Here is a 26,127-nt window from a genome sequence, read left to right as displayed (position 1 = left end):
CTGGGTTTAACTTATTATCCGGTGAGGGAGCTAGGATTCTGCCTTCCCCCCCTGGGGAAAAGAAGAAACAAATACAGCAAGGCTGATTTTTCACATGCAAACATACTCCCATCCCTGAGGCTTCTTTTTTTTTTTTTCTGGGCAATTGCTTTTGCCCCACGTTGGAAATCACTTGTTAGGAGGGTGGGAAAGTGGAAAGAAGCCTTTGAGTCCCCCGGTCCAGGTGATGCAAAGCTCCAGCCTTCATTACCAAGATTAAAGGGGCTGGGATTTCCTAAGCAATTAAAAACCCTGCCTAATTAAGCCAGGGCTATTAGGCAGGACTTCCAAAGGCTGCTGCCAGGGGCAGGAGAATGCTCTGCAGCCTGGCTGAAAGCAAAGGAGCCTACAGGTATTTTCTGTAGTAAGGCAGAATAAATGGAGACGTACTGTACTGCAAAGACAGAGAGCATGTGCTCCGTTAACAGAAAAAGAGGAAAAAAATAGCATCAACAGCCTTTTGCAAATAGCTAAGTCAACTGGCATCAGCAGCAAATTATCCAAACACTGAAATACCCAGCGAGGGACAAAATATTCATGCAGGTATTTCTGCATTTAAAAAAAAAAAATAAAAAAAGTAAAACCAAAATGCGTGGTTAAGTCAAAAAGAAGGAGGGACCGTGTGGGACCTGGGGCTCTCACAGCTGCAGCAGGAGCCATCCCAATGTTTAAGAAAGAGCATCCCTTTCTATTTAAAAATTATATTTTTCTTTCCACCCTCCACTTTTGAATTTCTGCTGCCTGCGCCTCCCGCCACTGGCAGCAGATGAAAGCAGCTGCTGGGAGAGAGGGAGTGCGTGCTGCTGCTTTTGTGCTCCCCATCCTATTTTATCATCCCTCCATCTGGACTCCCACCCGTACCAGTGACTTCCCCATCGCCCCCTTGGCCACCAGGCTCCTCTCCCCCTCACTGCAAGGGAAAGGGGGGGGCATTAGAGCCCTCATTTGCATCTTGTTTTGATTAACTTTATTTTTCACTCTTCCCTCCTTCTCCTTTCCTTAAAAAAAAAAAAACAAAACCAAACCCTATTTTAATTGTGCTTTAAAGTCTACTCTTTGCTGAGCAGCTCAGTGCCCCCCAGCATCACCTTGGCAATGAAAAGGCAGGTGGGGGGGAGGTGCACAGCAGGGACCCCAAAGCCATGGCTGCCTTTCCCCCAGCCACATCCACAACTAAAAACATCGGGAAGAACTAACAAAGATGCTCAGACCTTAAAAATACCCAGGTCTGCAGTGACTGGGATCTCTGCAAGACCTAATCCAGGCTACAAGCGTTTATGGCCCCAGATATACATATATATGCACATATGAAGCCATAAATGTATATATTTATGTATATACACACCGGTGTATGTATAATTGTGTATCTATGCATATATATACACATATGTGTGTATATATTTGTATATAATTTTATGTGTATGCTGCACCGGCTCAGGGAGAAGGTGAGGAGGGTCTCAAACACTCTGGAACGCTCCTGTGCATCCACTAAATTCAGGCGATGGCATCCCAACATATCAGAGTGACTTTTCAAATCACACCCTGCTCGCAATTAAACGCCTACCTAAAATGACTGATTTTTAATTTACAATATTTTTATTGTGTCCAAAAGAACCCCAGAAATTCCCATGTTGTAAGGCAGTTTCGGGGCTCACCCCTCCCCTCCCCACATCCCCCATTTTTTGCGAAAACAGTCTTTTTCCTCTCCCCCCACTCAGGAGAAAGCAGCGGGGGCGGGGGTCCCCCTGCACCCAGGCCCTACACGAAGTCCCCACGGAAAGGGCGGGAGATGCTCCCCTGCGCCTGCCAGCGGCCCCGCAGCGTGCACAGGGGCTTGCCCTCCAGGCTCTCCAGCTCAGGGAAGCCCAGCTGGTTCAGGACCTCGTAGACCCCGGCCACTGCCGCCACCTGGAAACAGAGGGAGAAGAGAAATTTAACTCCCCTCAGCATCCTTGGGATGCTTTTGCCACCTCCCAGGTGAAGATGCACAGGGAAGGCCCCCAGCATCTCGCTGCACCCCGGTACCCACCCACCTCCTGCACCCCCCCTCCCCCACCCCCCCAGCTTTCCTCCAGCCACACTTTATACATTTCATAAGCCGCTTCCTCGCTGCTGGGGTCAGCCCTCGCAGGGTTTGTTGGCTTTGGCACCCTTCTGCCAAAGAGCTACAATGGTGCCTTGTTTTTGCTAAAAACGCAGGGATTATGCGGAGGGAAGGGGCGCTTTTGGGGTCAAAGGCTCCTTGTATCCGCAGGTTGGGTGTATTTCCACCCCTCCAGCAAACGGGGAGACAGGGGACAGCCTTAAACCCATGTATTAAACACGCAGCATTTAAACCCACACATCCAGCATCACACATCATCACTGACAGAGAGTCCAGCCCCAGCCACCGCCTCCCCCCACGCTGGCGGGCAATGCAAACACCGGCATAACCGGGATGCCGCGCCGGGGTGGGCACCGGCCCTCCCCGCCGTCCCTTCCAGCGAGATGGGGCAGGGGGGGGACGGTGAGCAGAGCTGGCAGCTGCCGCTTTCATCTCCCGCCCAGCGGATCAAACATGCCAATATGAATTAGTGGCGCTGGCGGAGGCAAGTGAAGGGACGAGGCTTTTCCCCCGCCACAAAGGCGGGCGCTGCCTACTTTGTGCTGCACAAACCCAGGGAGAGAAAAGCTAATATCTGCATCATAATAAAAATGATTTAAAATAATAAAAAGCAGGAAATATGGAGATTTGGGGGTGTCTCACCCACTCCCTATTCCATTTTTTCAGCTGACTCCCAATTCTCTCGGACGGCTGCTGCCAGCATCCCCGTCCCCGCAGGCCCTCCATCCCTGTGCCGCCCGCCCCAGCTAGGCAAGGCGAAGCTGGGCTGCTTTTAATTATTCTTTCCTCTCACTCCCCCAGCCCATTTGGCCAGGATATTTTATTTTCAATATGCTGCAGAGACTAGAGATGGGTTTGGGTGCAAGGAGAGCCAGACAAGCTAACCAAGCCAAGCGGAGGGGCCCAGGGTGGTTTGACTGGTGGCCTCCCAGCCCCAGACGCTGCAATCGCAACTGGCAGATCAAAATAAATCCCTGGAAAATTCAGAAAAGGGCAGGTTTTGGGTGGGTGGAGCACCCCATCCACGCAGTGGGATGTCACCCATCTCCAGCAACCTGCCTGGCTTTCCCTGAAAGCCCCCAGACTTGGCGAGATGGGAGCTCACCCGGAGTGCAGGAACCAGATACGATGTCCCCGACAACCATTCAAAAAACATATATAAAATAAAAATGGGGGTCTGCTTCCCAGTGCGCTGTAAATACAAGGTGGAGCGAGGTCCTGCTGGCAGCTTAGGCAGGGAAAGCCTCACCTCGCGCATCCAGAGGCTGAAGGGCCGCTGCCAGGAGTCCTTCTTCTCCAGATGCAGGTAGGCGTTGAAAAGGATCAGGTAGATGTAGCGCTCCAGGTACTGCAGGCTCCTCAGCTGCAGCGTCCGCATCTCCTTCTCCTCCTTGCCTGACTTCCCCTGGAAGGAGCAAGAAACAGGCTGAAGTGGTACCCACTTGGGGAGAGCATCCGAGGCAGCTCCTGCACCGAGTCCTTATCCACGGTCCTGCTCTCCACCCCACGGGGGAGGTGTGGCGGTGAAGGACCCACGAGGACCTCTTGCGCTAGGGAAAAACCACCTGTACAGCTACACATCAGCCCTCTGACCCTGTTATCCCCCCGAGGAGCCCAGCCTGCAGCCCCTGCCTGGCCTCCAGCCGAGGAGGGAGGACCACTTCGGGGACAAAAATAAGCACATCCTTCCAGCCCGCTCTCGCTGTGGCTTGGCAGTCCAGGCCCTCATTACCTTGTGGTTTTCAGCATATAAAAACTTCCCCTTTACTGTGCAGACCTCAAAAATAGATGAGGGATTGCTAAATGCGTGGGGGGCGTGTGCCCAGGAGCCAGAAATAGATGCCCAGGTGCAAACCATAGCCGAAACCATGAGCTCCTGGACTGCAAAGCATTTACCCCAGAGAAAAACATGTCACTTTCCAGCATCCCCCGGTCAGATTCAGCCTCCGCCTCTGATTCAGCCTCTGCCTCCAGAGGAGGAGAGGCCACAACAGCCACCCAGCGCCCCACTCTGAGGTTGCTGGCCAGTGCACCTCCTATTTTTATATATAATAAAATATATAATAATATTATATTATTATTACAGCTGTTATTTTAAGAACAGATGAGCCCTGAAGTGATGCCCCTTCTAGGAATTAATAAATAATAAATAAGGGAAAAACAGCCAGCCAGCATAAAAGCCCTGATTCCACAAGTCAATCCTGCTGCAAACCCCACAGACCATCCCAAAGAGCACCAAAATGCCTTGCTCCGGGGTCAGCACCAACCCGCCCTCAGGGACAAGGCTGCTCCGCTTGCTCTAGGTCCTTCCCTGGCCACTCATTGCCTCGGCACGCAAACTTTTCCATCCGTGGGCTTTGAAAATCGGGGGTTTTGTTCAACCCACTTGCACCCCTATTCGTGGCAGCACCAGGCAAGCAGTTCTGCCCGTGGAAAATGTGTCTGCTCTGCACCTATGCGCCACTATTTGCAGCGAACAGATCCTATTATCCTATTATTTATCATGTTATTATATTATCCTATTTATTTTTTATTGTCCTATTATTTATCATTTTGTTATATTAGCCTATTTAAATTTTATTTTATTGTCCCATTAGCATTTTATTATTCTATGATTTACCTTTTGTCCTATTATTTATTATTTTCTTACGTTCCCCTATTTTTTCCTCCCAGCTAGGGGTAGGAAGGGGTAGGACCAAACCAACGCATGTATCAGAGCACCATTTCCTTCCCTCCTGCTTGCCCTAACCCTGCAAATCATCTCCTAACAAGTTCCAAAAACTGCAAGGCAGCGTCAGCCCTGGGCACACAGCATCCGGCCCATGATGCTGCTGGTTCACCCAAACCCCACGGTTCTCTAAACACTAACCACGGCTTAATTAAAAGTCCATCAGGGCAATGCCTAGACTATACACAATTCCCATAATTCTCTTCAAGCTGCCCATCACTGGAGAAAAAAAAAAAGGAAGCATTTGCACGTGCATCCCCCTGGCCCAGCCGAATCCAACGGGATGGATGGAGCAGCCGAGAGCAAAATGCAAAATGCAGGCAGCAACAAAAGGCTCTTCCTAGGGCAGAGGGTGCGGGGGGGAGCGGATGACTCCCTCCTTATCTCGCTTTCCCACCGGGCTGCCAGGACGAGTCGGATTCGGCCAGCCCGGAAACAGGATACAGCCCAGGAACACCCACGTGCTGGTCCTGACCTCCAAGCGCCGGGAAGAGGGACAAGGAGGTCGCGGGAATTGTCCTCTGGGAAAAAAAACCACACCGGGAGCAGCCTGGCGATGCTGCTCTGCTGGGGTCTTCCTCCCAGGACACCCAAGGCTGAGCCTATAGCCACAGCGAGCAGGAGTCAGCAGCAAGGCAGGGGGATCATTCGGGGTCACTGGAGAGCATAATTAAATCCATAAGCAGGCAGCTGCTTGTTTAGCACAGGAATTGTTTTGCTCTGCGGCAGCAAAACACACAATAAAGTAGGTGAGACTTCCCTCTGGCCACGTGGCCACCTCCCCATAATGCATAAAGAACAGGGGAAAATAAAATAAAATTAATTATCCCCAATAATTTCCCAGTAGCTATTGCTGCAAATATTCGGTCCCCAGCAGCTCATCCCGCAGAGCTCAGGTTTTTTTGGCTCCCAGCCCCCAAACAATGCAGAGGACCCCATAAACCAGGAGGTAAACGCCCAGGGAGCTGCAGATGTTACTGGGTGATTAAACACTTCAGTTTTTCCTCCCTCAGTCAATCATCCATGGTCATTAATTAAAAATGAGGGTCAATGGCAGCTGTGGACAAGAGCTGCAGCAAGGCATCGCCGGCAAGGACATGATGCAAAGCAGCCCGAGCTGGGATGATGCCGAGCCCTGAGTTCAGCCCTTCTGAGGCCCCGTGAAATTGTTGCACAGCTTAAAAAAAAAAAAAAAACTTTAACAAAAATTATCCTTTCTCCCCTTCATCAGCTCCACAGAAACTCCCACATAAAACCAGGCTGCAGCCTACTGGATGACTCCTGCCTGGGCACGGATGGGTGCCCTCCCGATCCGAGGAGCTGGAGGAGCCTCCGGGACTGGGATCGGAGCGGGACGGACCGGCCCTGCCCTCTGCCGGCTGCACACCGCTGGACGGGGAGGATGTGGATGGTGCCGGACAGGCAGGATGCTGGGTGGGACGCGGGATGGTGTGGGATGTAGGACGGCACTGGGAGGGTGGGATGCTGGGTGGGATGGTGCAGGACGTGGGACGGTGCCGGACAGGCAGGATGCTGGCTGGGATGCAGGATAGTGTGGGATGACGCCGGATGGGTGGGATGGTGCAAGGATGGGATGCAGGATGGTGGCCAGGATGTGGGATGGCACCAGATGGGTGAGATGCTGGGTGGGATGCAGGACAGCACTGCACAGGCAGGATGCCTTCGTTACTTCAGCACTGGGTGACCATGACCAAAAGAGCCCTGGCACCTCTCTGGTGACATGTCAAAAGGCTTCAGCCCAAGAAACCAAGCAGTTTCAGCGGGGCTGGTCCCAGAGCCTGGCTGCACCCTCTAGGACTGGGTGCCGTGGACCCGGGCAGCCCTGTGCCGATGGGGAAGAGGGCACACAGGTGCCACTCACCTGCCGGTAGGTACAGATGATGATTTCTCGGAGGTGGTAGTGCATGGGTGTCATGGTCTCACTGACAGTGTCCAGGGCCATGTCCACTTCCTTTTTCATTCGGTGACCATCGGGCAGGAGCTGGACCACCTTCATCACCACCTGGAGCACAGGAAGAAGCAACAGGAACTTCACTGGTTGCCGCCTCACCTCGACCTGACTGCTCCGTCCTTGCCCGGAAAAGGACCCAGCCCCTCCAAATGAGCAGCTGTGGCTAAGGTAGCAAGGTGCAGGCTCGGAGGGGGACCCTAAAACAGAGTCAGTCCCAGGACTCACCTCGAACTCCCCTTTAGTGTACTTGGCATCAGGCACGCTCACGATTTCCTCCTCACTCATCTCAGGGATGCCCTGGGGTGGTCAGAGAGGGCCAGGCTGTTAGGGATTGCAGACTCCAAACCCAACCCACCAGGACCCCAGGCATCCTCCACCTCCCCTCTGCCTGGGCAGAGAAGACCAAAATTTTACCCCCACCATCTGCAAGGGAGGAGCCACATCTCTCCTGCCCTTAACCCTTCATCCTGGAGTGGGAGCTCTTGGGAACAGGGTAAAGGCTCAGCCACGCTTCCCCTGGAGCTTGTTGGGAGCCAACATATGGGCATCTGCCCCCCACAGCCCAGCCTGGCCCTCCCCATGCTCCTTTTAACCCTCCCACTGTGCCACAGCTGCTGCGGGCTGTGGCTGAGCTTCCCTGGCCACCCCTGCTCCAGCCTGAGCCCTAGGGATTGCTGCAGACCCCGGTACCCACATTGAAGTGCCAGAGGGTGAGGACAGCAATGACCATGGCCGTGGTGGTCCTGCCCCGGCCACTGGAGCAGTTGAACACAAAGGCTGCCTGTGAGTCCTCAGCCAGGGCACTCTTCATCACCTCCAGCAGCCGGTCAAAGTCCTGCCAGGAGCAAAGCCAGGGAAGGGGGGTGGTTTATGCATGCAGCCCACCTCCCTTTCCACAATGGATCCCCCTTGTCCAGCAGCCTCCAGGCTAAAATCCCTGCCTCCTCACTGCACACGCCAGGTCCTGCCTGGCAGCCTCCCCTCCATCCCCAGCTGGCTGAAGGCACCCAGGGTCTCCACACAGCATCTCCCGGGGGCCCCTCCCTGCCCCACCAAGCACCCGCGCTGAGCCTGGGCACACCACCATAGTCCTAGGGCTGGGTGGAACTGAGCACCCAAGTGACATTTATCCTGCAGCAGCAGGGATGGCTTGGGAAGGAGGTGGCAGCACTATCCCACCCCCAGGGTACCTGCTCCTTGGGAGCACAGAAGTCGGGGATGGGGATACGGCAGTAAGTCAGCCCCTGGCAGATGTTCTTTTGCTGGCTGAATATCTCCTGTGTGGTCAGGCAGCTCTTGAACATCTTCATCTGCTTCTCTGTCTCCAAGAACACCTCCAGCCACTTCTGGCACCCCAGCAGGTCGCCCTTCAGGGTAGCCTCCAGTTTCTGCAGAGGATGGAGAAACCCTCACCATAAGACCCATTCCTTTTGATTTTTTCAGGATTTCAATTATTTTTTTTTTTCAGATGCAGGCTGACACCCCTATCAAACACCCCACAGCCAACGCAAAACCCCACACCATGGCCTGGCCACAGCTTCTGCCCAGGACAATGGTCCCCACTGTGCTAGATGGAAGCCTCAGCAGCACCATTTCTCACGACCCCAGGCAGCTCTTCCACATGGCCACACTGCTGCTGGCAGCCAGGCTCCCCTGCTGCCTATTCTCCTCTGGAAACCCAGCTGGGAACATCTGCTCTCCCTTCCCTGGGTGCCTTTTACCCTTGCTTTCAAGATGCACTATAAATTCTTCAGGGGAGGATCTTCGCTTTGCTCTGCCTTTGCAAACTCCTACACAGTGTCAGCGAAGTCAGGAGGACTCCTTTATAATACTCCTTTATAATAGTACGATAAAGAGTGGGTCAACCACCTGGTTTTGCATCAGCTGGGCTGTTCCCAGCCTCCAGCAGACATGGAGGGCACAAGCCAAGCACAGCACCCACTATGATCACTGCCCCTCATTGCCAGAGGAAAAAGAAACCCAAACAAGCAGCTCCAGAGGGTGAGGGGCTATCAAATCCTGTGGACATTGCCCACAGGGTGAGGGGCTATCAAATCCTGTGGACATTGCCCACAGGGGCTCCTGGGAGGGGGAGATCAGCCCTTGCTGGATGGCCAGAAATCCCCGCTGCCCCTGGCATCCCCCGGCAGGCCAGAGCTCACCTCCAGCTGCTGGGGCGAGGCACCAGGCACAGGGATCAGCTCCTCCAGGTGTCGAGGCTCCCGCAGCGTATAGATCTGCTCGTTCCCCTCCAGGACCACTTCTTCCCGGAGGTTGATCCAGGCGATGCGGGCATGCTTCCTCTTGGCATCCGTCAGGTACCGCAGGACGCTCCCCAGGGTCTAGGGGAAGGGGCAGCAAGGGTGATGGGAGGGCTGGGAGCCCGTTGTGGGCGACCCTGCCCGCGGCGGGGTGCATGCCCCTCACCTTGGAGCTGGGCTGCGCCGTCCCATAGACGGGCATCTTGGGCACCCGTCGGAAGTTGGCCACACTCATCTCCTTGGCAGTGCTCAGCACGTCCGGGCAGAAGCGCTCATCAGCCACCTGCAGCAGAGCAAAGCTTGGGCAAGGGCTGCACCACAGGGCATTGTAGCTGCCCGCTCCTACCCACGGGTCGGCAGGGGGGTTCCCAGCACGCCACAACCTCACACCCACGGTCTCCACTCAGGAGAAGGCCCCAAACCCTTCCAACCCCAGCAAGCTGGGGCTCAAAGCCTCACGGCTGCATTTCAAAGGTGGGAGATGTTGTTCTTTCAGCAAGACCGTGCCAAAGCGGTGGCAAGCCACCAACAGCTCTGGCCCTCCTTCCCCCTGTCACAGCCACCCAGGAGCACCAAGAAAGGTGAAGCTGCAGCCAGGCTTGCAGCTGAGGCTCATGTTATGGGGTGCTCCAGCATCCCAGTCTGCGGGGTCTGTGGGGTCAGACACATCCATTTGCACAGGGGCTATCTGGCCACATGCCCCTCCTTGCCGAGGACGCAGACAGGGCAGGGACCTGGAGACCCCAACATGGATCTGGAGACCCCAAGACTCAGCACCCGCCCTACAGCAGGGAAACCCCTCACTTCTCCTACCCCACCAAACCTCTTTGAGGGCAAGCATCCCGGGAAGGTGCCATTCCCAGGGGACAACAAGGAGCCGCCAGCCCCATCCCTACATGCAGGATGGGCACTCACCAGCACTCGCGTCCCCTTGGTGATGAGGTCCCCAGTGACGGTGAGCTCTGACGCGTTCATCTCCGCCTGCAGCCGGTAGAGCTCAGGGTGCCGGCACATCCACCTGCTGAAGCTGAGGGCAAAGCCCAGGGGGTACTGCCGGCGGGGGGCCGGGGGGGGACGCGCCATCAGCCTGGGCTCGCACCCCCTGCCCAGACACAACCCATCACCCCACCGGAAAAGCCTGCATTTGGTCGGGAAACTCGGAGGCGGAGATCCCTTCCCTCCCACTACATGGGGAAGCCAAAAAAAAAATTTTAAAAAAAGCTAAGGAGGGGATTTTTGAGTTGGTTTTTTTTTTTTTTTTTACCTGCTCATGAAGGTAGTAGTTGAAAGCAATCAAGTAGAAATAGCGTTCAAGGCTCTGCAAAGTCCTCTGGAGGAAATACTCTTTGGTGCTGCTCCCCTGAAAGCAAAGCCAGGGGGAATTCATGATGCCCAGTGCCACCCAGTCCAGCAGCCCTGAGCAGACCCAAGGCTGGGGATAAAGCCCTCACACGCTTGTTTGTAGCTGGCTTAGAAGACAGACAAGCAAGTAGCAAACAGGCCTGAGGCACATTTTTTTTATGCAGCAGTTTTTTGAGGGGAAGAGGGGCAGAAATGCCATTTAAGCTGCTCAGAAGGTTTTTTTGCATATTCATGCTAACTTCACCAAGCTGTTTGTTTGGAAAGAAACCGCTTCCAAACAAGAAGAGCGGCAGGAGGGGCGGGGAAAACTGCAAAACCCAGTCTGGAGTAGTTTTTTATACTTTTTTTTTTTCTTTAAAAGAAACATTTCAAGTTTTCCATATTAAAGGATTAAAGCCATAAATTTGCATTTCAGCTCAAAAACTTTCCCTTTAGCCCAAGGCCACATCGGGAGTGGTTCCAACTAGACCTGAGGGGCTTTGCTGTCTCAGGGGGATACTCCGTCCAGATTCTAACGGGATGCTCAAACCCAAGGGGAGGGGGTTAGTAAATGCAAGGTCCTACCCCCACCCCAGCCACCTCCATGGCCTTCGGCCAAGATGCTCCGGTGGTGGCGTCTCTGGAGAGAGAGGTCCCCGCACCAGCGATGCTGAGGGTAGGGATGTGGGGAGCCTGCCGCAGACATCACCTCCCAGCACCAGGGCCCTCTCAGGGACCCCTCGTCTGCCATCAAAGCCCAGCGGGACTCCCAGGACCTGCTCCAGGGTCAGCATCTCATGGGAGGTGGCAGATGCCAAAAGGATGGGTGACACTAGATAAACTTAAATAAGAGCAAGACGAGCCTATTAAATAGAGACATAAGCCACATGCCCTGTACTCTCCTTCATTTCCAAGTGTCTCCTCTTTTCCTTCAGGCCCAGAAGCATCCCAATGCCTATATAGCCAGCTTCAAGCAAGCTCTCCTCCTCATCTTCATCATCACCTCCCCAAACCAGGCGCTCACCCCAGCACAGCTATCTCCTCCTGCGGACACAAGCTCAAACCTGCACGGTTTTCCATAATTCAGAAACCATCACCACGCTGCCTTGGGGAAGGATTCGTACAGCCAAGCACCCCATCCAAATTAACCCACAATGCCAGCACCAAAGGGGCACCCAGCACGGGGTCCACAAGCATCCCCGGAGAGCCCGTCGGGACTCCCTGCCCAGGACACAATGGAAAATCCTGTAAGGTGGGGCTGTATATGTATGGGGGTGGGTTTGGCGAGCAGACTTGCACATCTCTAACATTACATGATTGACTCGTGAATATTTACTTGTTCTTCGCAAGAGAAATCCGGCCCGCTGTCATTTATCAAGAGGCAGGGCAGCAGGCTTTGCTCTGGAAACTCAAAACAAAGCCTGCAAGGATGGAGCCGTGCCAGGTTTGCTGGCGGCACCGCCAGCAGAGCGGCATTTCTCCCCAAGTGCTCGGGTTCCTGCAATAGAAACCAGCCCTGTGCTCTTACCCAAGGCAAATCTCTTAATATTCCCCTTAAATAGGCTTTGATGGAAAGGGGGATATCAGCTCGTGCTTCAGCTGTGGAAAGCTGGGTACTGCGGGGGTCCAGCTCTGGCTCAGCGTCCCACACCAGGATGTACCTCCTCCTGCGTCACCATCACTTGAGGACTTAAATCTCCATTTTTACCCCCAACACAGGGCAGAAACCCACAGTCCAGCATGAGGTCATGCCTCCAGGCCCAGAAAAGCCCTTCCTCTCCCCAAAAACAAGCAGAGCTCTGCCAGCTCACCTGCCAAAGCCCCCCAGCACCACCTGCAGCCCCTCCAGCTCTACCAAGCCCAGGCTGGTTTTTTGATGGCTGAGCATCAGCCCCTCTCCCCTGCTCATCCTCCCCTCCCCAGCACATTTTCCTGGCCCCTCGCCATTGTTTAAACCTGCTCTTGTTCCATGCAGACTTCAAATAAACACTCCTCATCACTAATTTACGGCAGTCCCCTGGCCATTTCCCTGACATCAAGGATGACATAGAGCAGCCTTCCTCAGCAGGGAAGAGTCAGGAAAAGCTTCAAAGCAGCAGGAAAATCCCCTGCCCCATGCCCAGGCTTCCCCTGCTATACAAGAGAGTACCTGCCATCACACGAGCACCCCCAAAACCCACCCTAAAAAGGGGGTAAAGTTTGAGGTTTGGCATTAAACACCAAAAAAGTGTCAGTAAATGCTTAATTTTTCCCCTCCTTAAACATTTTCATGGTGCTTTTCTGCTCCAGCCTATTTGCTTTGGCTGCACAGTGCCTGTTTTTTAGATTGCGCTTTACAACCAGCCCCGGCACTTCCACTCCACGTTCAGCATGTAAATGGGAAAGTTAATCTCCAAACAGGCTGGGATCGGGGCAGCATTTCCATCTGAGCATTCTCTCTCCATCCATACATCGCCTGGCGAGGAGCCCCCTGGTCAGACAGGGGAGACCGCAGCTTTCCAGCATGGAAAACCACCCTGACGGCTTTTCAAAGCAAAGGGGAAAATAAAATAAATCTACAGATAGGAAAGTTTGACCTTGAGCGACCTTATTTGCAGGAAAACCTCTATTCAATGATCCCTCCCAGCTCCCGAGGACTTTTACCAGCCAGGCTGGTATGGATTTTCCAATTTTAGAGCTGACGAAACCAGGGCACAGGATATTATTTGCCCCCGAGGTCATCTACCAGAAGCAGCAGAGAAGCTCAAAACCACCAGCTTTCCCCCAAATCCCGGCCTGCTCCATCTTATGGCTCTTAAACAATTGGAAAAAAAAAAAAAATACGACAAGCTCCACAACCTTCCAGGTTTCACGTCCCTGGGAAATTTCCAGCTCTCAGGAAGCTATGGATTTCCAGAATTTACATTCTTCTCATCCCCGCGCAAAAACAGCTCAATAAATTACCCTGCGCAGGCTGCTTGCACCTGAGCAATCCTCTAATTAACATACCTGGATCTGATAGTCCTCCCCGATCCCTTCCAGCTTCTTCTTGTACTCGTAGATGGCTTCTTTCATGTCGTGCATCTCTGAGCAGGAGGCGACAGCACTGTCCACCTTGCAAGGAGCAAGCGGAAAACCGCTCAGCAAGCCCTGGATGGTGGGGCAGGGAGCGACCTTGCCCCCTCCCACCCACCCCACCAGGGGTTTCATCAGCACCCCCTTACCTCCTCGACTATCTGCTGGCCTTTGGGGACCATCTCGATGAAGGTCTGGATAACCCGAAGCCTGTCCCTGGGAGATGTTTTAGGCGGGTGGGGGAGGCTGGAGTGGGAGAAGAGGGAAATTAAACCAGCCCCGGAGGCACAGGCATCCACCGCCCCCACCCAGCCCCAGGGGCTGCCCCGCTTACTCGGGCTTCTGGGTGGCTCCTCGGTGGTGGTGGAGGACGAGTGTGCCCATAGCCATGGCCAGGTTGGTCCTGCCCACGCCAGTCTGGCAGCCGAAGAGCAGTGCTGGTGGGGGTCTGCCAGGGTCCCGCAGCAGCAGGCTGGGGCTCTCCTAGGAGGGAGCAACAGAGGGATGGAGATCACAGGGGCTTCCAGGACAGCCAGGCCTGCCACCACAATGACCAGGGTGGAGGTGACAGTCCTGCCCAGGCATGGAGGGGTGGGTGGCATCCCCGTTTTGCTCAGGGGATGGCATGGATGGACCAGGACAGCACAACAGGCGGTCCATCTGCTGCACCCCCGTGCCCTCCCCAGCTACCGGCGACGTTGGCCTATCCACCCAACAGGAGATGTTCCTACCACCAGTCCCCAAGCATGAAAATTCACGCTGACATGAAATTTTCATTGCATGAAAATTAGATTTTCATGACATGAAAACTCCCAGGCTAAAAAAAGAAGGCCTGCCATTGAAAGCCTTGGTACCAAATCCACAAATCCAGACCAAATCTCCCAAAACCATTTAGGGAAGAGCCACCTGCACAGGGATGCTGGGAGGTGGCAAGGTGGAAAGGGATGGTCACCTCTAGACACAGGTACGGACAAACAGCTGGACAACATGGACTTCTCCAGCACGGTCCACAGCAATGGGAATGGGATGCAGTGGTGGGCACTGGCATCCTCTATCAGGCAGCATCAAGCCAAAAGCAGGAGAAGGTGCTCTCAGGGAGTCACGCTCCCCGACACGGCCCTTTTGCTGAGGCGCAGGAGAAAATCCCAACCCGAGATGGCCCCATGGACCAGGCGTTTTTGCTCGGCTCACCCTGAGGAAGCGGATGAAAGCGTTGAACTGCTCCTCCAAAGGGGCTCCCTCAGCGGGCAGGGGCAGCCGGTGGTACCTGCCAGGAACAGGGATAGCCCTTGTTAGGAGGACAGGGCCGTGGGAAGGCGTCGTCCCCACCGCAGCGGAAGACGCACGGCTTAAGAGAGTATCAAGAGGAAAGGCAGCCCAGCTTGCAAAAGCAGAGCCAACCACCATGTGTGAGGACGAGGAGGAAGGGCAGCACCTGTAGGAGGGCAGGAGGAAGACAGGTCTGCGGTAGACCTCCTCCGTCACCTGGATGTCCTCCTCACACTGCACCCGCACAGCATGGGGCTCATCCCGCAAGCGCTCGATGTCGTTGTAGACGTAGTAGACACTTTCACTCAGCTGCGCAAAGTCGTGGATCTAGTGGAGACGGGGACCACCATCAAAACCAGCAGGGCACCCACCACCTCCAAGAACCCCTCCGCTCATCTTTGAGGGGGGGAGATGGGTGCATCCGTTATCGCCGGGGTGATGACACCCCGCTCCCGTCCCACCTCACCTCCTTGCGGATGGCCAGCTCCAGGCTCTCCGCCCGCAGCCCCCGCTGCAGGTGCTGGAGGTTCTCGTGCAGGTTCTCCTTGCCCCGGGGGGTGTAGGACACAAAGTCCCCCTCCAACCGCAGGAAGACCACGGGCTCCTCACGGACACAGAAGAAGACACACTCCTGCGAAGAGGGGGAGAGGCTGCCCAAAAGCTCTCCTGTCTTTTTCCACCCCAGTTTCCACCCTCCCACCAACCTTGTGGCCCTCTCTCTGCAGCTTCTGCAACACGAGCTTGAAGCCGTTGAGGCTGGGTTGCCCCATGCCGAACACGGCGTAACCTCCTTTGGCTTGTCGGAAATTGGGAGCGCCACAGCTGCCAGTAGTGTTCAAGACATCTAATTTGTCGTATACATCCCTGACCATGAAATATTTCCCCTGCAAAACAAGACGGACAGAGAGAAGATGGGAAATAAGAGGATTTGAGCAAATAGGCTTGAACACAGCTGAGAAGAAAAGTGGCTTTTTCTTGGTGATCTTCAAAATTAGCCACAAAAAAACCTCGATGTTCCGAAACCCCAGGCTGAAATGGGTTTGGCATGGGGTGGCAGTGATGCTCACCTGCACAAGATAGTGTTCAAGTGTGGCCTCGGAGATGCGTCCCACTGTGTAGTTGGCCTTCAGCAGGTCATCGTGGATCTGAAACTCCTCCCTGCAGTTGTACCTGCAAAAGCCATGTGCGGGTGGGTAAAGGGAAAAAAATAACGGCACCGGTGAAGATGAAAAAAAAGCAGTATTTAGGGAAGAAGGTGCAGAAAAACAGAGGTCTGGAGATGGCAGCAAAGGGATGCAAGATGCTGCCGAGGACTTACGTGATGACCACAGGCGCCACTTTGTTGGTGATGATGGACTTGGCCTTGCTGTTGTGGAGCCCCAGGGTCTGGAAGGAGTGGATGCTGAGGGAGCGCTGGTCCTCCATGCTGCCGTCGCCCGGTGCCCCGCTCTCCAGGGGGGATGCCGAGACTGCCTGCTGTGCCGCGCTGGCGGTCGTACCCATAATCCGCAGGCAGCTGTGCCGGGACAAGGAGGCGGCAGCAACCGCGGGGAAAACAAGGAGAGAGGGAGGGGGAGGAGGATTATTTTTTTTTCAGCCGCTCCCGTTTTAGGAAGGGAAAATCCCGGGCGGGTGCACGGCGCACACACACACACCCCCCCGGCAACAGCCGGCGAGGAGAGGCCCATTTGGGAAGAAACGCTAACCCAGCCCTCTCCCTCCCGCTCCCGCAAAGGGCTTTCTTCCTCCCTGCCTGTCTGCCATGCGGCTCCCTCCATCAGGGAGGGGCCGGACCCGGAGCAGCCAAAAGTGGGGCTGGGGAAGCGGGGGAAAAAAGGCAAAAAAAGGCAAAACGCTGGATCTGGCCCCCCAAACCTGCTGAGTCAGCAGATGGCACTGCAGAGGGACCCAGCAGCTCCCCGTCCCAGCACAAGCCCTTAACCTCATCCTTCACTTTCACAGCACCCATAAACCACTTCAGGATCCCTCCCCAGGCGGAAAACGCTTGCAGACAAGTAAATTTCACAAAATATTTAGTAATTTAGGAGCTGCCAGCATGCCTAGAGCAGTGGGTGAGGCTCCAGGTTCCTCCCCGGTCCACGCTGTGCGTGCACACACGCGTGTCAACGGACGTGCAAGCAGAGGAGCTGGGGGGGTGAGGGGGGGAAGGGTGTTGTGTTGCAAAGCACCCGCACTTGATTTTGCGGCCTCAGAAGTTGTGGGAGGCAGCAAGGATAGGTGCCCCCCCACCCCCCGCAGCAATAAATAATCCTGCAGTGCTGAGAAACTCCCTTGATTGCACCAGAGGAAGATCAGGAGCCTCAAGGCAGCGGGATGAGGGACTTCCTCCAGCTATTAATGAGCAAATCTGAAAGCTGCCTTTAAAGCAGCCAGTTATTCCCATACTGGAAGAGCACCCTCTCCCCCGGAGCAGGTGAAGGACCCTGAAAGCAGGACACCCCCCCCCATCCCCAGGGAGCTTATCCCTAAACGTGGATGAAAGCAAAAGGGCCAGCCCGGGGCGGGGGGGCTGGCGGCGGCCAGGAGCATCCTGCCACACTCGACCGGTCCAGGACAATGCACTGACTGTCTGCGCCAGCCAGGGCCGGATCCTGGTAACCAAATGAAGCGAGAGATGGCAAGGGGGTAGCCTGGAAAAAAAAAAAAAACCAACCCTCTGCCCACCCCTACTGAGATGTTTCCCCAATAAAATTTCCTTTGTACCGATGCTGCATGGGGAATAACCCTGGCAGCATCCAAAGAGGGACAGTACCTGCTCAGTGGCAATGCACAGCACTGGGAAACCAGGGGTGGCTTTAACCCAGCCCTACAAATGCTTCTGCAGCTGCTTCTGCTGCCTTGCAAGCAGTACAGGATCGGTGCCTTACTGCAGTCCCAGGGAATGCGATGCCCCCAGCAGCTGCAAATGCTTCAAGTGGGGGTAAAGCCTCCGGAAAATGTGCTATTTTGAGACAGCCGTGCCCCGGCACAGATTTTCCCCTCCTCCCCATCTTCTTCCCTGCTCCACAGAAAACTTGTTGCTCTACCGTGAATTTTCTGCACCATTAGGCAGCCTGGTTTCTTTTATATGCAAGAGAAGGGGGCGGGGGGGGGGGGGGGAGGGTAACAAACCAGCAGTTTCAGGCCCATGCCATTTCTCCAAGTCCCCTTACGCTTTTGTTTCACATACACACTGTTGGGGCAAAAATAAAGAAAAAAAAATATATAGGGAGGTTTCAAGTGTTTCAGAGCAGACACTCGTGACTTTGGAGAGCTCAGCCAGCAGGAGGGGGGTGCTCAGCCAGGATGCCTTTTTTTTTTTTTTTTCTCCTTATTTTGCTCAGAATCAGTGCACCTTTTCAAAAGCAGCTGGTGCAGCCCAATGAACTGTACCAATCCCTCCGAGTTTGCTCCAGCATCCTTATACTGGGGGATGAAGACTCACCCCCCAATTTGCAGGCAGACATGGGCAGCTTCTGTATCATTTCGTTTGTCCTTCTCCCCACCGCCTCAGTCACCCACCTTCACAGTAAATCCCCCAGTGGTTTGTTTTGGTTTTTTTTCCCCCTAACAAACCGCACCGGCAAATGACAGACATAAAAGACTCTGGGCAGATTTGGAAATGGTCTTTCAAACCACAAAATGAATGGAGGGAGGAAGTCTCATTTCAGCTTCTCCCCCCACCCCCACCCCCCAGCTCCCGGCTGGGTAGGCAAAAGCAAGCATCTTCTAGAAAAGCACTGAAATTACCCAAAATGGGTGCTCTGGGCAACCATGGGAACTGCTCTAAAAAGCCACGGGAAGAGGAAAGTGCTGGTGTTATCCATATGAGAGCAGCTATTTACTCGTACCGCTGCATCCAATGGGAGTGGGATGGATTATACCCTCCCAGTGCCCAACCTGCAAGCTGGGACACAAAATGGGAGGGCTGAGGAAGCAAAACCCTATCCCAGGAAACCAGATAAAATTATCTTGCCTGAAAACCCTCCCAAATGTCGCTGGTGGCTGCAATGCAGAGAGATGCAACTGAGCGACCATCACAGGCCAGCCAAGAAGGGCAGGACCCCAGGGACCAGCCTGGGAGGGACCAGGTCACCAAAGGGCTTTGGGTTAGCCCAGATATCAGGGGTTTCCCCCCCAGTAGTTGAACGCAGCTAGCAAACACTAAGCAGATGCTTAGGCAGGCAACTCACCCTTAACAAAGTAATTTTATTATTTTACCTGTATTTAAAAGGACCCCACCTCATCCAACATCTCAGCCTGGAATGTTGTTACCAAGTTATTACCAAAAAAATCAGCTGAGTTGGTGGGGCTTTGCTCTGTTTTCATGCCACTACAAGAAGTTAGGAGGCCCAGAAGCTATCAGCATGGGTTTTATGATGGCATTAGCCATCAGCCAGGGCAAGCCGGTTTTGAGCATCCCTTCCTTTGCACCACGCCATACTTAGGGGCTTCCTTTCTAGGAGAGAGAGGATGCCGAGACAAACCCCACCTACCCACCCCCAGCAATCCTTGCCTCCTGCCTGCATCTTCTCCCCAGGGTGAGGGGCACGGGCAAACCCCACAAATACTCACCCAGCCAGCTTATCCACTCGCCAGCACTCACAGCCCTCATCTCAGGGACCTAAAAGCCAAGCCCAAGACAAACTGTGGCCATGGCTCATTAACAAAGAGCCCATTTTCTCCCCAGCCACAAAAAGGACCAACACCCTGCAAGGGCTCATCCCACCTGAACAAACCAGCACTGTTGTTCTCCAGGTGTTTTGCCTAAATTCAAAGCTCTAGTGGCCACTGGTTAATTATTCTTCCTGCCTAATGAGAAAGCAAAGTCTACAGGTGTGCAATGTATGGATGCTTCCCTTCCGCTGTAGACCCTCTCCCAGCACCACCAGCCCCACCAAGCCCAGGGTGGATGGGGAACATGGGAGGAGCCGCAGACGGCACCGGGATGCTGCTTGAGCATCCCAAGAGACGGTGCATTGGCTCTGCGGCCTCTCCCACGTAAGTCATGATGAGGTACAGTGCTCAGCCCCCCACCTCCCTGCCTCACAGAGCTGCTCCTCTCCCCGGCCACCCAGCACGGGGGTTATTCCTGCACCCAAGGACCTGCTGAGGACTCAAAGCTGGAGCAAACAATGGACTAAATATAGCAGAGGGGGCTAGGCTGCAGCTGCAGGATGCATCTGCCCCGGCCGCCGCAATGAGGAGGAAGCGTGCACTTGCCCGGCTGCCTCATTGTCATCAGGAAATAAATCAAATAAATCTCCTTCTGTGCATCCCCAGGTTTGGTGGGTTGGTTTTTTTTTTTTTGGGGGGGTGGTGTTTGTTTTGGGGTTTTTTGTTTGTTTGTTTTTTTAATAAAATGCAAAGCCCTTTGGGAAGCAGCAGCAATTGCAGCATCCTCCTAACACATCCATCCCGCCCCTGGGTGTGGGGCAGCCCTAGCAGCTTTTCAGCACCAAGCCAGCACGGATGCATCCGCAAGGGACCGGGGGGCACCCGGCACCGGTGACCCGAGGAGGGAGGCAGGAAACACTGCGGCGGCCAGCAGGAAGCCCCGGCACTGCCGGAGGGGCATCACCGAACCCCGGAGGAAGCGCTGGAGCCAAGCCCCCCACCCCAGCGTGCTCTTTAACCCTCTTTTTCAAAAAAAAAAACAGTGAAAATAAAACACAAACACCAAGCCCTTTGCCTGGGGAGCCTGCGTGTGTCAGGAGACATCCCGGAGCAGAGGCTGCGTGGGAACTGGGCTCCTGTTGTTCCAGGTGATGCCGGAAGGAAGCAGCTTGGCTTATTAAAAAAAAAACATAATAAAACAAAAAAGAAAGGTGAGAAGTAGCATATTAAGTTGTGGTTTATTTGAAATGCGTTGTTCGCCCACCGAGCTGCAAGGGTGAAATAAAGCAAGGAAGCAACGACACCCAAAATGCCTTAAGCCAACCCAAAAGTGCTCTGCAATGGGGAGGAAAAGGCTCTGGGAAGCCAACTTTTGCAGCAGACAGCTCTGATTTTACAAGCCTTGATTGTGTTGCTATTATTTTTAAACAAGAAAAGCAACCTCCCTCCATCCTCGCGTGCTCCAGGCTCCTCAGAGACCCAGTGCAGATGGCCAAAAATATAACTAAATAAGCAACGTTTCCTAGAAAGTAGAGGTATTTCTCAATCAGGCTAAGATCAGTGCTGCCGATCCCCTGTGTGCCCTGTGCTCCACCACTGGCATCTGCCAGGGATGGGAAAAGCTTTAGTGGGATGCCTTCTCCCAAATCCAAGCAGGAGAGGTTCACACCCCCTCTCCAACGCTCTCCTGCCTTTTGGCAGAAAACCGAGCACCACATCCCTGTCCCCCACGTGTCCAACCTGCCTTTAGTTAAAAATCCTTACCCTGAAGTCAGGGAAAGCTGTCCCAGACAGGGTGGGGGGGGAAGAAAAAGAAGGCATCCAGGCATGTCACCCCAGAGATGTGGGTGTGACTCTGCACCCTGCCATGGAGGCAGCCACCGATGGGGAGGATGCTGGTACCCGTTGGGAGGTTCCCAGGAGTGGTACCCGGGTGGCAGCCCCTGCTCCCAAACCTGGTTTACAGTGAATTATTAATCAACAGTTTCAAACCTTCCTCGCTAAGCAAAGCCTGGGCGATGCACAGGGGGAATTAAGATACAGATGTGAGGATCTCATTAGCAGAATACAAAACATACATGGCGTTTTTGGCTGAGCTGCCTCGACTTTGCACAGGGCCCACCTGTAACGATAACAGCAGCCCAAGTGTAGGACGTTCTTTGGACAAGCAGCTACCACATGCACACTCTCCCCTCCAAAAATCTCCTTTACTGCCCTTTTTAAAGACCCCCAGCAGCTCCCCTCACATATCACGCCGGTCCCTGGGGTGCTGCTTCACAGGGACAAGAGGCAGCTCACGGACAGGCAGGAGATGCTCAGGCTGCCTGATGTTTTAGTGAGGGGTTTTTATCAATGAGCATCAACGGAAAGAGGAACAAAGCCCTAATTTGCAAGCGCCAGCACTGCCAGTTGTGCCTTCAGCTCACTGCCAGCGGTTTCAAGGTCTGCGAGCATGCCTACTGAAGGGTTTCCTTTCAATAGTGCAAAGAAAAAGAAAAGCCATAAAGGATGGAGATAAAGGCCAGGGGCATCTCCACAGAGATGACCATCCTGCAGAGGAGCCTTCAGACACCAAATACTCCCCGACTCACCAGGAAGCGCCATGGCCCCGCACCCAAACCCGCTCCGCCAAATTTTTCACCCTGTGCTATTTCTACCTCCTCCCAGCAGCAGGTTTTGCGGCATGACCCCGACAGCGGCGGTCCCCGAGGGTGGGGGACCCCGGGGTGGCACACACGGCACAGCACCCCACTCCCAACCCTGGGAGGCTCAGCGCCACGAGAAGCCTGGCCAGGGCGTTTCGGGAAGGCGAGGGCTATGATTTTGTGCTATTCATAGCTAACCACCAGCTCCCCTCCCGACGGGGAAGGCTGGCAGAGCAACGGGACGGCTCCATTTACACGGGGCTGCTTTTCAAAGCCAAGCTGCTGCAGACCACACCTTTTGCAACACAAGCAGCACCTTATGCGCACCCGCCGTCGCACGCTTGCTGGTTTTGCATGCGGTATTGTGCGGAGCTCGCATTCCCAGGCTCTCTTCTCCCCAACCCCACTTAAATAAAGTAAAATCAAGCAAATCCCGGGGGGTATTTGCTCACAACAGAGACCTGCTGGTTATTTTTAGGCTCCATGTCATTCGTGCAAAGACATAATCACTTCCTGCCTTCCAGGAAGGAAATGTCCCACCACCACTGCCTGCACGCCTGCCTGCCTGCTCCCTCCCCAGGCAATGCCTGCGCACTCCCAGCACAGCCACCCCAAGACCTGCTGCCCCCCCAGCCCGGTGTGGAGGGGAAAAAAACAGGACACTGCTTGGGATGTGATAAGTGCCACAATCCTCAGTGCTGTGGGGAAGAGAGGTGGTATTCAACCCCCCGGCACTAAAAGGAGTGATGCACCGGGGAAAGGGTAGAGGAAGGGGTCCAGAAAAGTCCGGCAGCCATAGGAAACCCAGCCTGGATGCAGTTTCTGGAAGTTTTCAGCACTGACAGCTACAGATGCTGAGCAGGAGCTGAGCAAGAGCAGGCAGCCTGTCCTCCTAAGACATCCTCTGCATCCCGGCTCTGCCTGGGTGACACAGCAGCCTAGGTGACCCTGCCCGACACAGGCGCGGGAGCCCACCGGGCTCTCCGATGTACCCGGCACTAACATGCTAGTGGGAAACCCGTCGCTGAGCGATCCCAGGTTTCGTGCTCCTCCTGTGCTCTCCAAACAGGAGTCTGCAGAGCCAAACCCCAAACTGGGATGCTCCCGGAGCCAGAAAGGGACTGCGGTTACATCTACTCCTCTTCCTCCTCCATCTTCATCCTTCAACAGGGAGCCATCCCACAGCTCCCCAGATGGCGTTTGGGGGTGTAAGGGAGGCAGCCAATGGATGCAAACCCCAAAACTCACTTTGAGGCACTCTGGCTGCAGCAGGCACAGCTGGCATGGGCGGACGGCTGTGCTGGGCTCCTCGCCTGGGTCAGCCTCCTGCGGGGCTGGCTTCCAGGCAGCAAAAGGGAGAGAAAAGCCCCTTTTAAATAAGAAACAGGACTTCAAAGGCACAAGAGCTAGGAGGATGCCGTGGGGGCGGATGCTGGGCCTCAAAACTAGTTATCCACCTATTTTCTAGAGGTTTGAAGCACAGCGTTGGCTGCAGATAAACCCTCCAGGGCTCACCCTCACCGGGGTTTGTGCTCCAGGGGCAAAATAAAGTTTCCCCCCCCATCGGCACCCCCACCTTCACTCTGCGGCGAGGGGACCCTTGCCCAACAAGCACCCCAGGCCCAGCAGGAGGAAGGCTGCTCCCACCTGCCTCCCTCTCCCAATGGGGGGTGGCAGCAACACCCTACCTCCACCCGAGATGGCCCTGGGAGATGGGGGGGCACCCCCGAGGTGCCACCCAGCTCTAAGTTGGTACCCCATGGCCGAGCCTTGCCCCTCCATCCCCTTCCCCACGCACCCGGCCAGGAAATGAACCCTTCCCCGGCCTGGGAATGGCATTAACGGGGGAACCGGACTCGGTAGGGTGGGGTGGGGTGTGCCCGGTCCCGGGAAGGGTGATGTCCCGGCCCGGGGCAGGGGGATGCCCGGTCCCGGGGAAGGGGAGGATGCCTGGCCCCGCGTAGCGGGGGGATGCCCGGCCCCGCGCGGGGTGGGGGGATGCGGTACCTGGCGGCGGCTCCGGGCTCAGCTCCCGCGCCGGGCTGGCCGCGCCGTCGGGCGCCCCATGGGGGCGGCGGGAGCGGGGTGGCGGGAGCGCAGCCCCGCGGCCGCCCCGACCGCCGGAGCCTCGGCGGGGGAGGAGGCGGAGGCGGAGCCGGAGGAGGGGCAGCACAGCCGTTCGGCCCCACACCGCCCCCCTGGCTGCCGAGCACCGCCCCCCGCCCCGGGACCGCCCCGCCGTGGTGTCCCGGCATATTGCGCCCCGCGGGGACCCCCCGGCCACAGCACCCGCCCCCTCAGGGACCCCATGGCACGCAGCATCCATCCCCTCGGACCCCTTGGCATGCAACATCCACCCCTTCGGGGACCCCCCGGTATCCAGCACCCATCCCCCCCGGGGACACCCCAGCCACAGCACCAGCCCCCTCAGGCACCCCCTAGCAGACAGCACCCATCTCCCCGGGGACCACTCAGCACACAGTATCCCACAGCCACAGCACTCATTCCCTCGGGGACCCCCTGGCATGCAGCATCCCCCACCTACAGCATCGGTCCCCTCAGGGACCCCACAGCACACTGCATCCTCCAGACAACACCCATCCCTTCGGGTACCCCCTAGTATGCAGCACCCATCTCCTCAGGGACCACCTGGCACACAGTATCCCCCAGCCACAGCACCCATCCCCTTGGGGACCCACAGAATCCCCCAGCCACACTGATCCCTCACACCCCCTCCCGGTGTCAGCCCCCGGGACAGACAGGGGACCAGCAGATGCCACCACCCCAGCCAGGTTCAGAAGAACACCACCATTCTGGGCACATCAAGGCGCTGCCGGCACCTCTCAAAGCCAAAATGCCCTTTTCCTCCCCAGAAATGGGAAAGGAGGGAGGGATGTGTGTGATGGGGGCCACAGCGAGGGATGCTGCTGGATGCAGGCTGGGACTGGTGTGAAACAGCCTGCGGGGAGCCCCTGCTCTACCATGTCGAGGGAGATTGCTCCCAAAAACTCACATGGGGTAAGTAAAGGTCCAGCACTCACTTCTGCAAGCACTCAGCATGACTTTTAAAAGCAGGCTGAGAGCTGAAGCTTACAGAGGAATCTGCACTTTCTGCTAATTTTAAGCCTCCTCACAGCCCACTGGAGGTGGACCCCCCCCTGCCCAGCCCCAGCACATCTCCTCTCCCCCATGCTGCTGGCCAGGCAGGTCCCAGGGCTCTTAACCACAGGCAGGATGGGAAGCAAGCGCCCTAGGTGGTGCTGGGTATGTAGCATCCCTTTCACAGACCCAAACACAGCTGGTTACAGCAGCCTGGCTTAAGAGCAAGCCTTCTGCAGAGCCTCCACGCTTGGTCTTCCCACCTGCGGGAAGCTTTCAGGGCACGGTGGAGAGGGTGTAGACCTGGAGGCATCCTCTGGAACATCAGGGTAGCTCCAGGCCCCCAGTTCTTGGAGCCGGTACCAGCAGGGCCAGCATCAAGGTCTGCTCATCTTCTGCTGGTTTCCATCACAGCACAGAGTAAAGCCATGAGATGACTTCAGGCTTCCCTCATTGCCAACAGGCACTGCGCTAATTCTGCTGCCACAGGAAGATGTTATTTTAGCTAATTCATTAAAACCCAATTCTTTCAGCTCCCAGCTGTCTTCCCCCATTTCATTCAGGTTGACCTCTGAGACTTCAGAGGGCCCCATCGAGGAGGACCCACCTCCCTCGGAGACCCCCAACACCCTGGCACTACAGCCTTGCTTGCACCGAGCACCATCCGCAGCTATCACGCTGCTCCAGGAGGCACCAGCAAATAAATGTTTATAGGACACCAACAGGCCAAAGGAAAAAGAGAAAAATAGCATTAACGTGTTCACCGGCGCTGGGAAGGAGGGCCAGGAATGTAAACGGAGCCCGGAGGCAGTCCGAAAATGGTAAAGGCTGGAAAGCAGGGCTGGAAAGTTTGTTAATCGGGATCCTAGATGCTAGCCAGGCTCCCAGCCTTCAGCTTGGCCAAAATACCCTCTATTCTGCCTGATTTTGCAGTCAAGTGCCGCAGGGCAGACCCCAGCAGGGTCACACACACAGACAGCAGCTACTCCCATCTAAAA

At 55.4% G+C, this 26,127-nt stretch overlaps 1 protein-coding gene across 3 annotated transcripts; it reads right to left on the bottom strand.

Moving 5' to 3' along the window:
* Positions 1 to 1,616: 1,616 nt before the first annotated feature.
* Positions 1,617 to 24,181, bottom strand: PALD1 (phosphatase domain containing paladin 1). Of its 3 annotated transcripts, none has more exons than XM_075109353.1 (21): positions 24,038 to 24,181; positions 23,279 to 23,368; positions 16,087 to 16,284; positions 15,836 to 15,938; positions 15,473 to 15,652; positions 15,235 to 15,399; positions 14,935 to 15,095; positions 14,691 to 14,766; positions 13,834 to 13,982; positions 13,649 to 13,745; positions 13,434 to 13,538; positions 10,369 to 10,464; positions 10,020 to 10,154; positions 9,271 to 9,387; positions 9,006 to 9,185; positions 8,034 to 8,231; positions 7,538 to 7,678; positions 7,069 to 7,140; positions 6,754 to 6,894; positions 3,393 to 3,548; positions 1,617 to 1,947 (listed from the first exon to the last, which is right to left on the bottom strand). In XM_075109353.1, exons 3-21 carry the CDS (start codon positions 16,269 to 16,271, stop codon positions 1,798 to 1,800), a joined length of 2,607 nt encoding a protein of 868 aa, XP_074965454.1. In that variant the 5' UTR covers positions 16,272 to 16,284; positions 23,279 to 23,368; positions 24,038 to 24,181; the 3' UTR covers positions 1,617 to 1,797. The 3 variants fall into 3 exon arrangements, with proteins under 3 accessions (XP_074965454.1, XP_074965453.1, XP_074965452.1); XM_075109352.1 differs by lacking the exon at positions 23,279 to 23,368 and adding an exon at positions 19,344 to 19,392 and having other exon boundaries at positions 24,038 to 24,164; XM_075109351.1 differs by lacking the exon at positions 23,279 to 23,368 and having other exon boundaries at positions 24,038 to 24,148.
* Positions 24,182 to 26,127: the final 1,946 nt, after the last annotated feature.

Source organism: Phalacrocorax aristotelis, chromosome 14, assembly GCF_949628215.1.
Source record: "Phalacrocorax aristotelis chromosome 14, bGulAri2.1, whole genome shotgun sequence".
In the NCBI taxonomy this organism is placed as follows: domain Eukaryota; kingdom Metazoa; phylum Chordata; class Aves; order Suliformes; family Phalacrocoracidae; genus Phalacrocorax; species Phalacrocorax aristotelis.
This window is presented reverse-complemented; position numbering and strand designations above follow the sequence as displayed.

What these genes read in the sequence shown, in the direction of transcription:
- PALD1 (XM_075109353.1), bottom strand. Translation starts at nt 16,271, where the DNA reads ATGGGTACGACCGCCAGCGCGGCACAGCAGGCAGTCTCGGCATCCCCC. An exon ending in TCACCCTCTGGCACTTCAAT is followed by an intron (nt 7,141 to 7,537) that starts GTGGGTACCGGG and finishes TGACCACCCCAG; the next exon opens with GGCATCCCTGAGATGAGTGA. An exon ending in ACACTAAAGGGGAGTTCGAG is followed by an intron (nt 6,895 to 7,068) that starts GTGAGTCCTGGG and finishes CCTGTGCTCCAG; the next exon opens with GTGGTGATGAAGGTGGTCCA.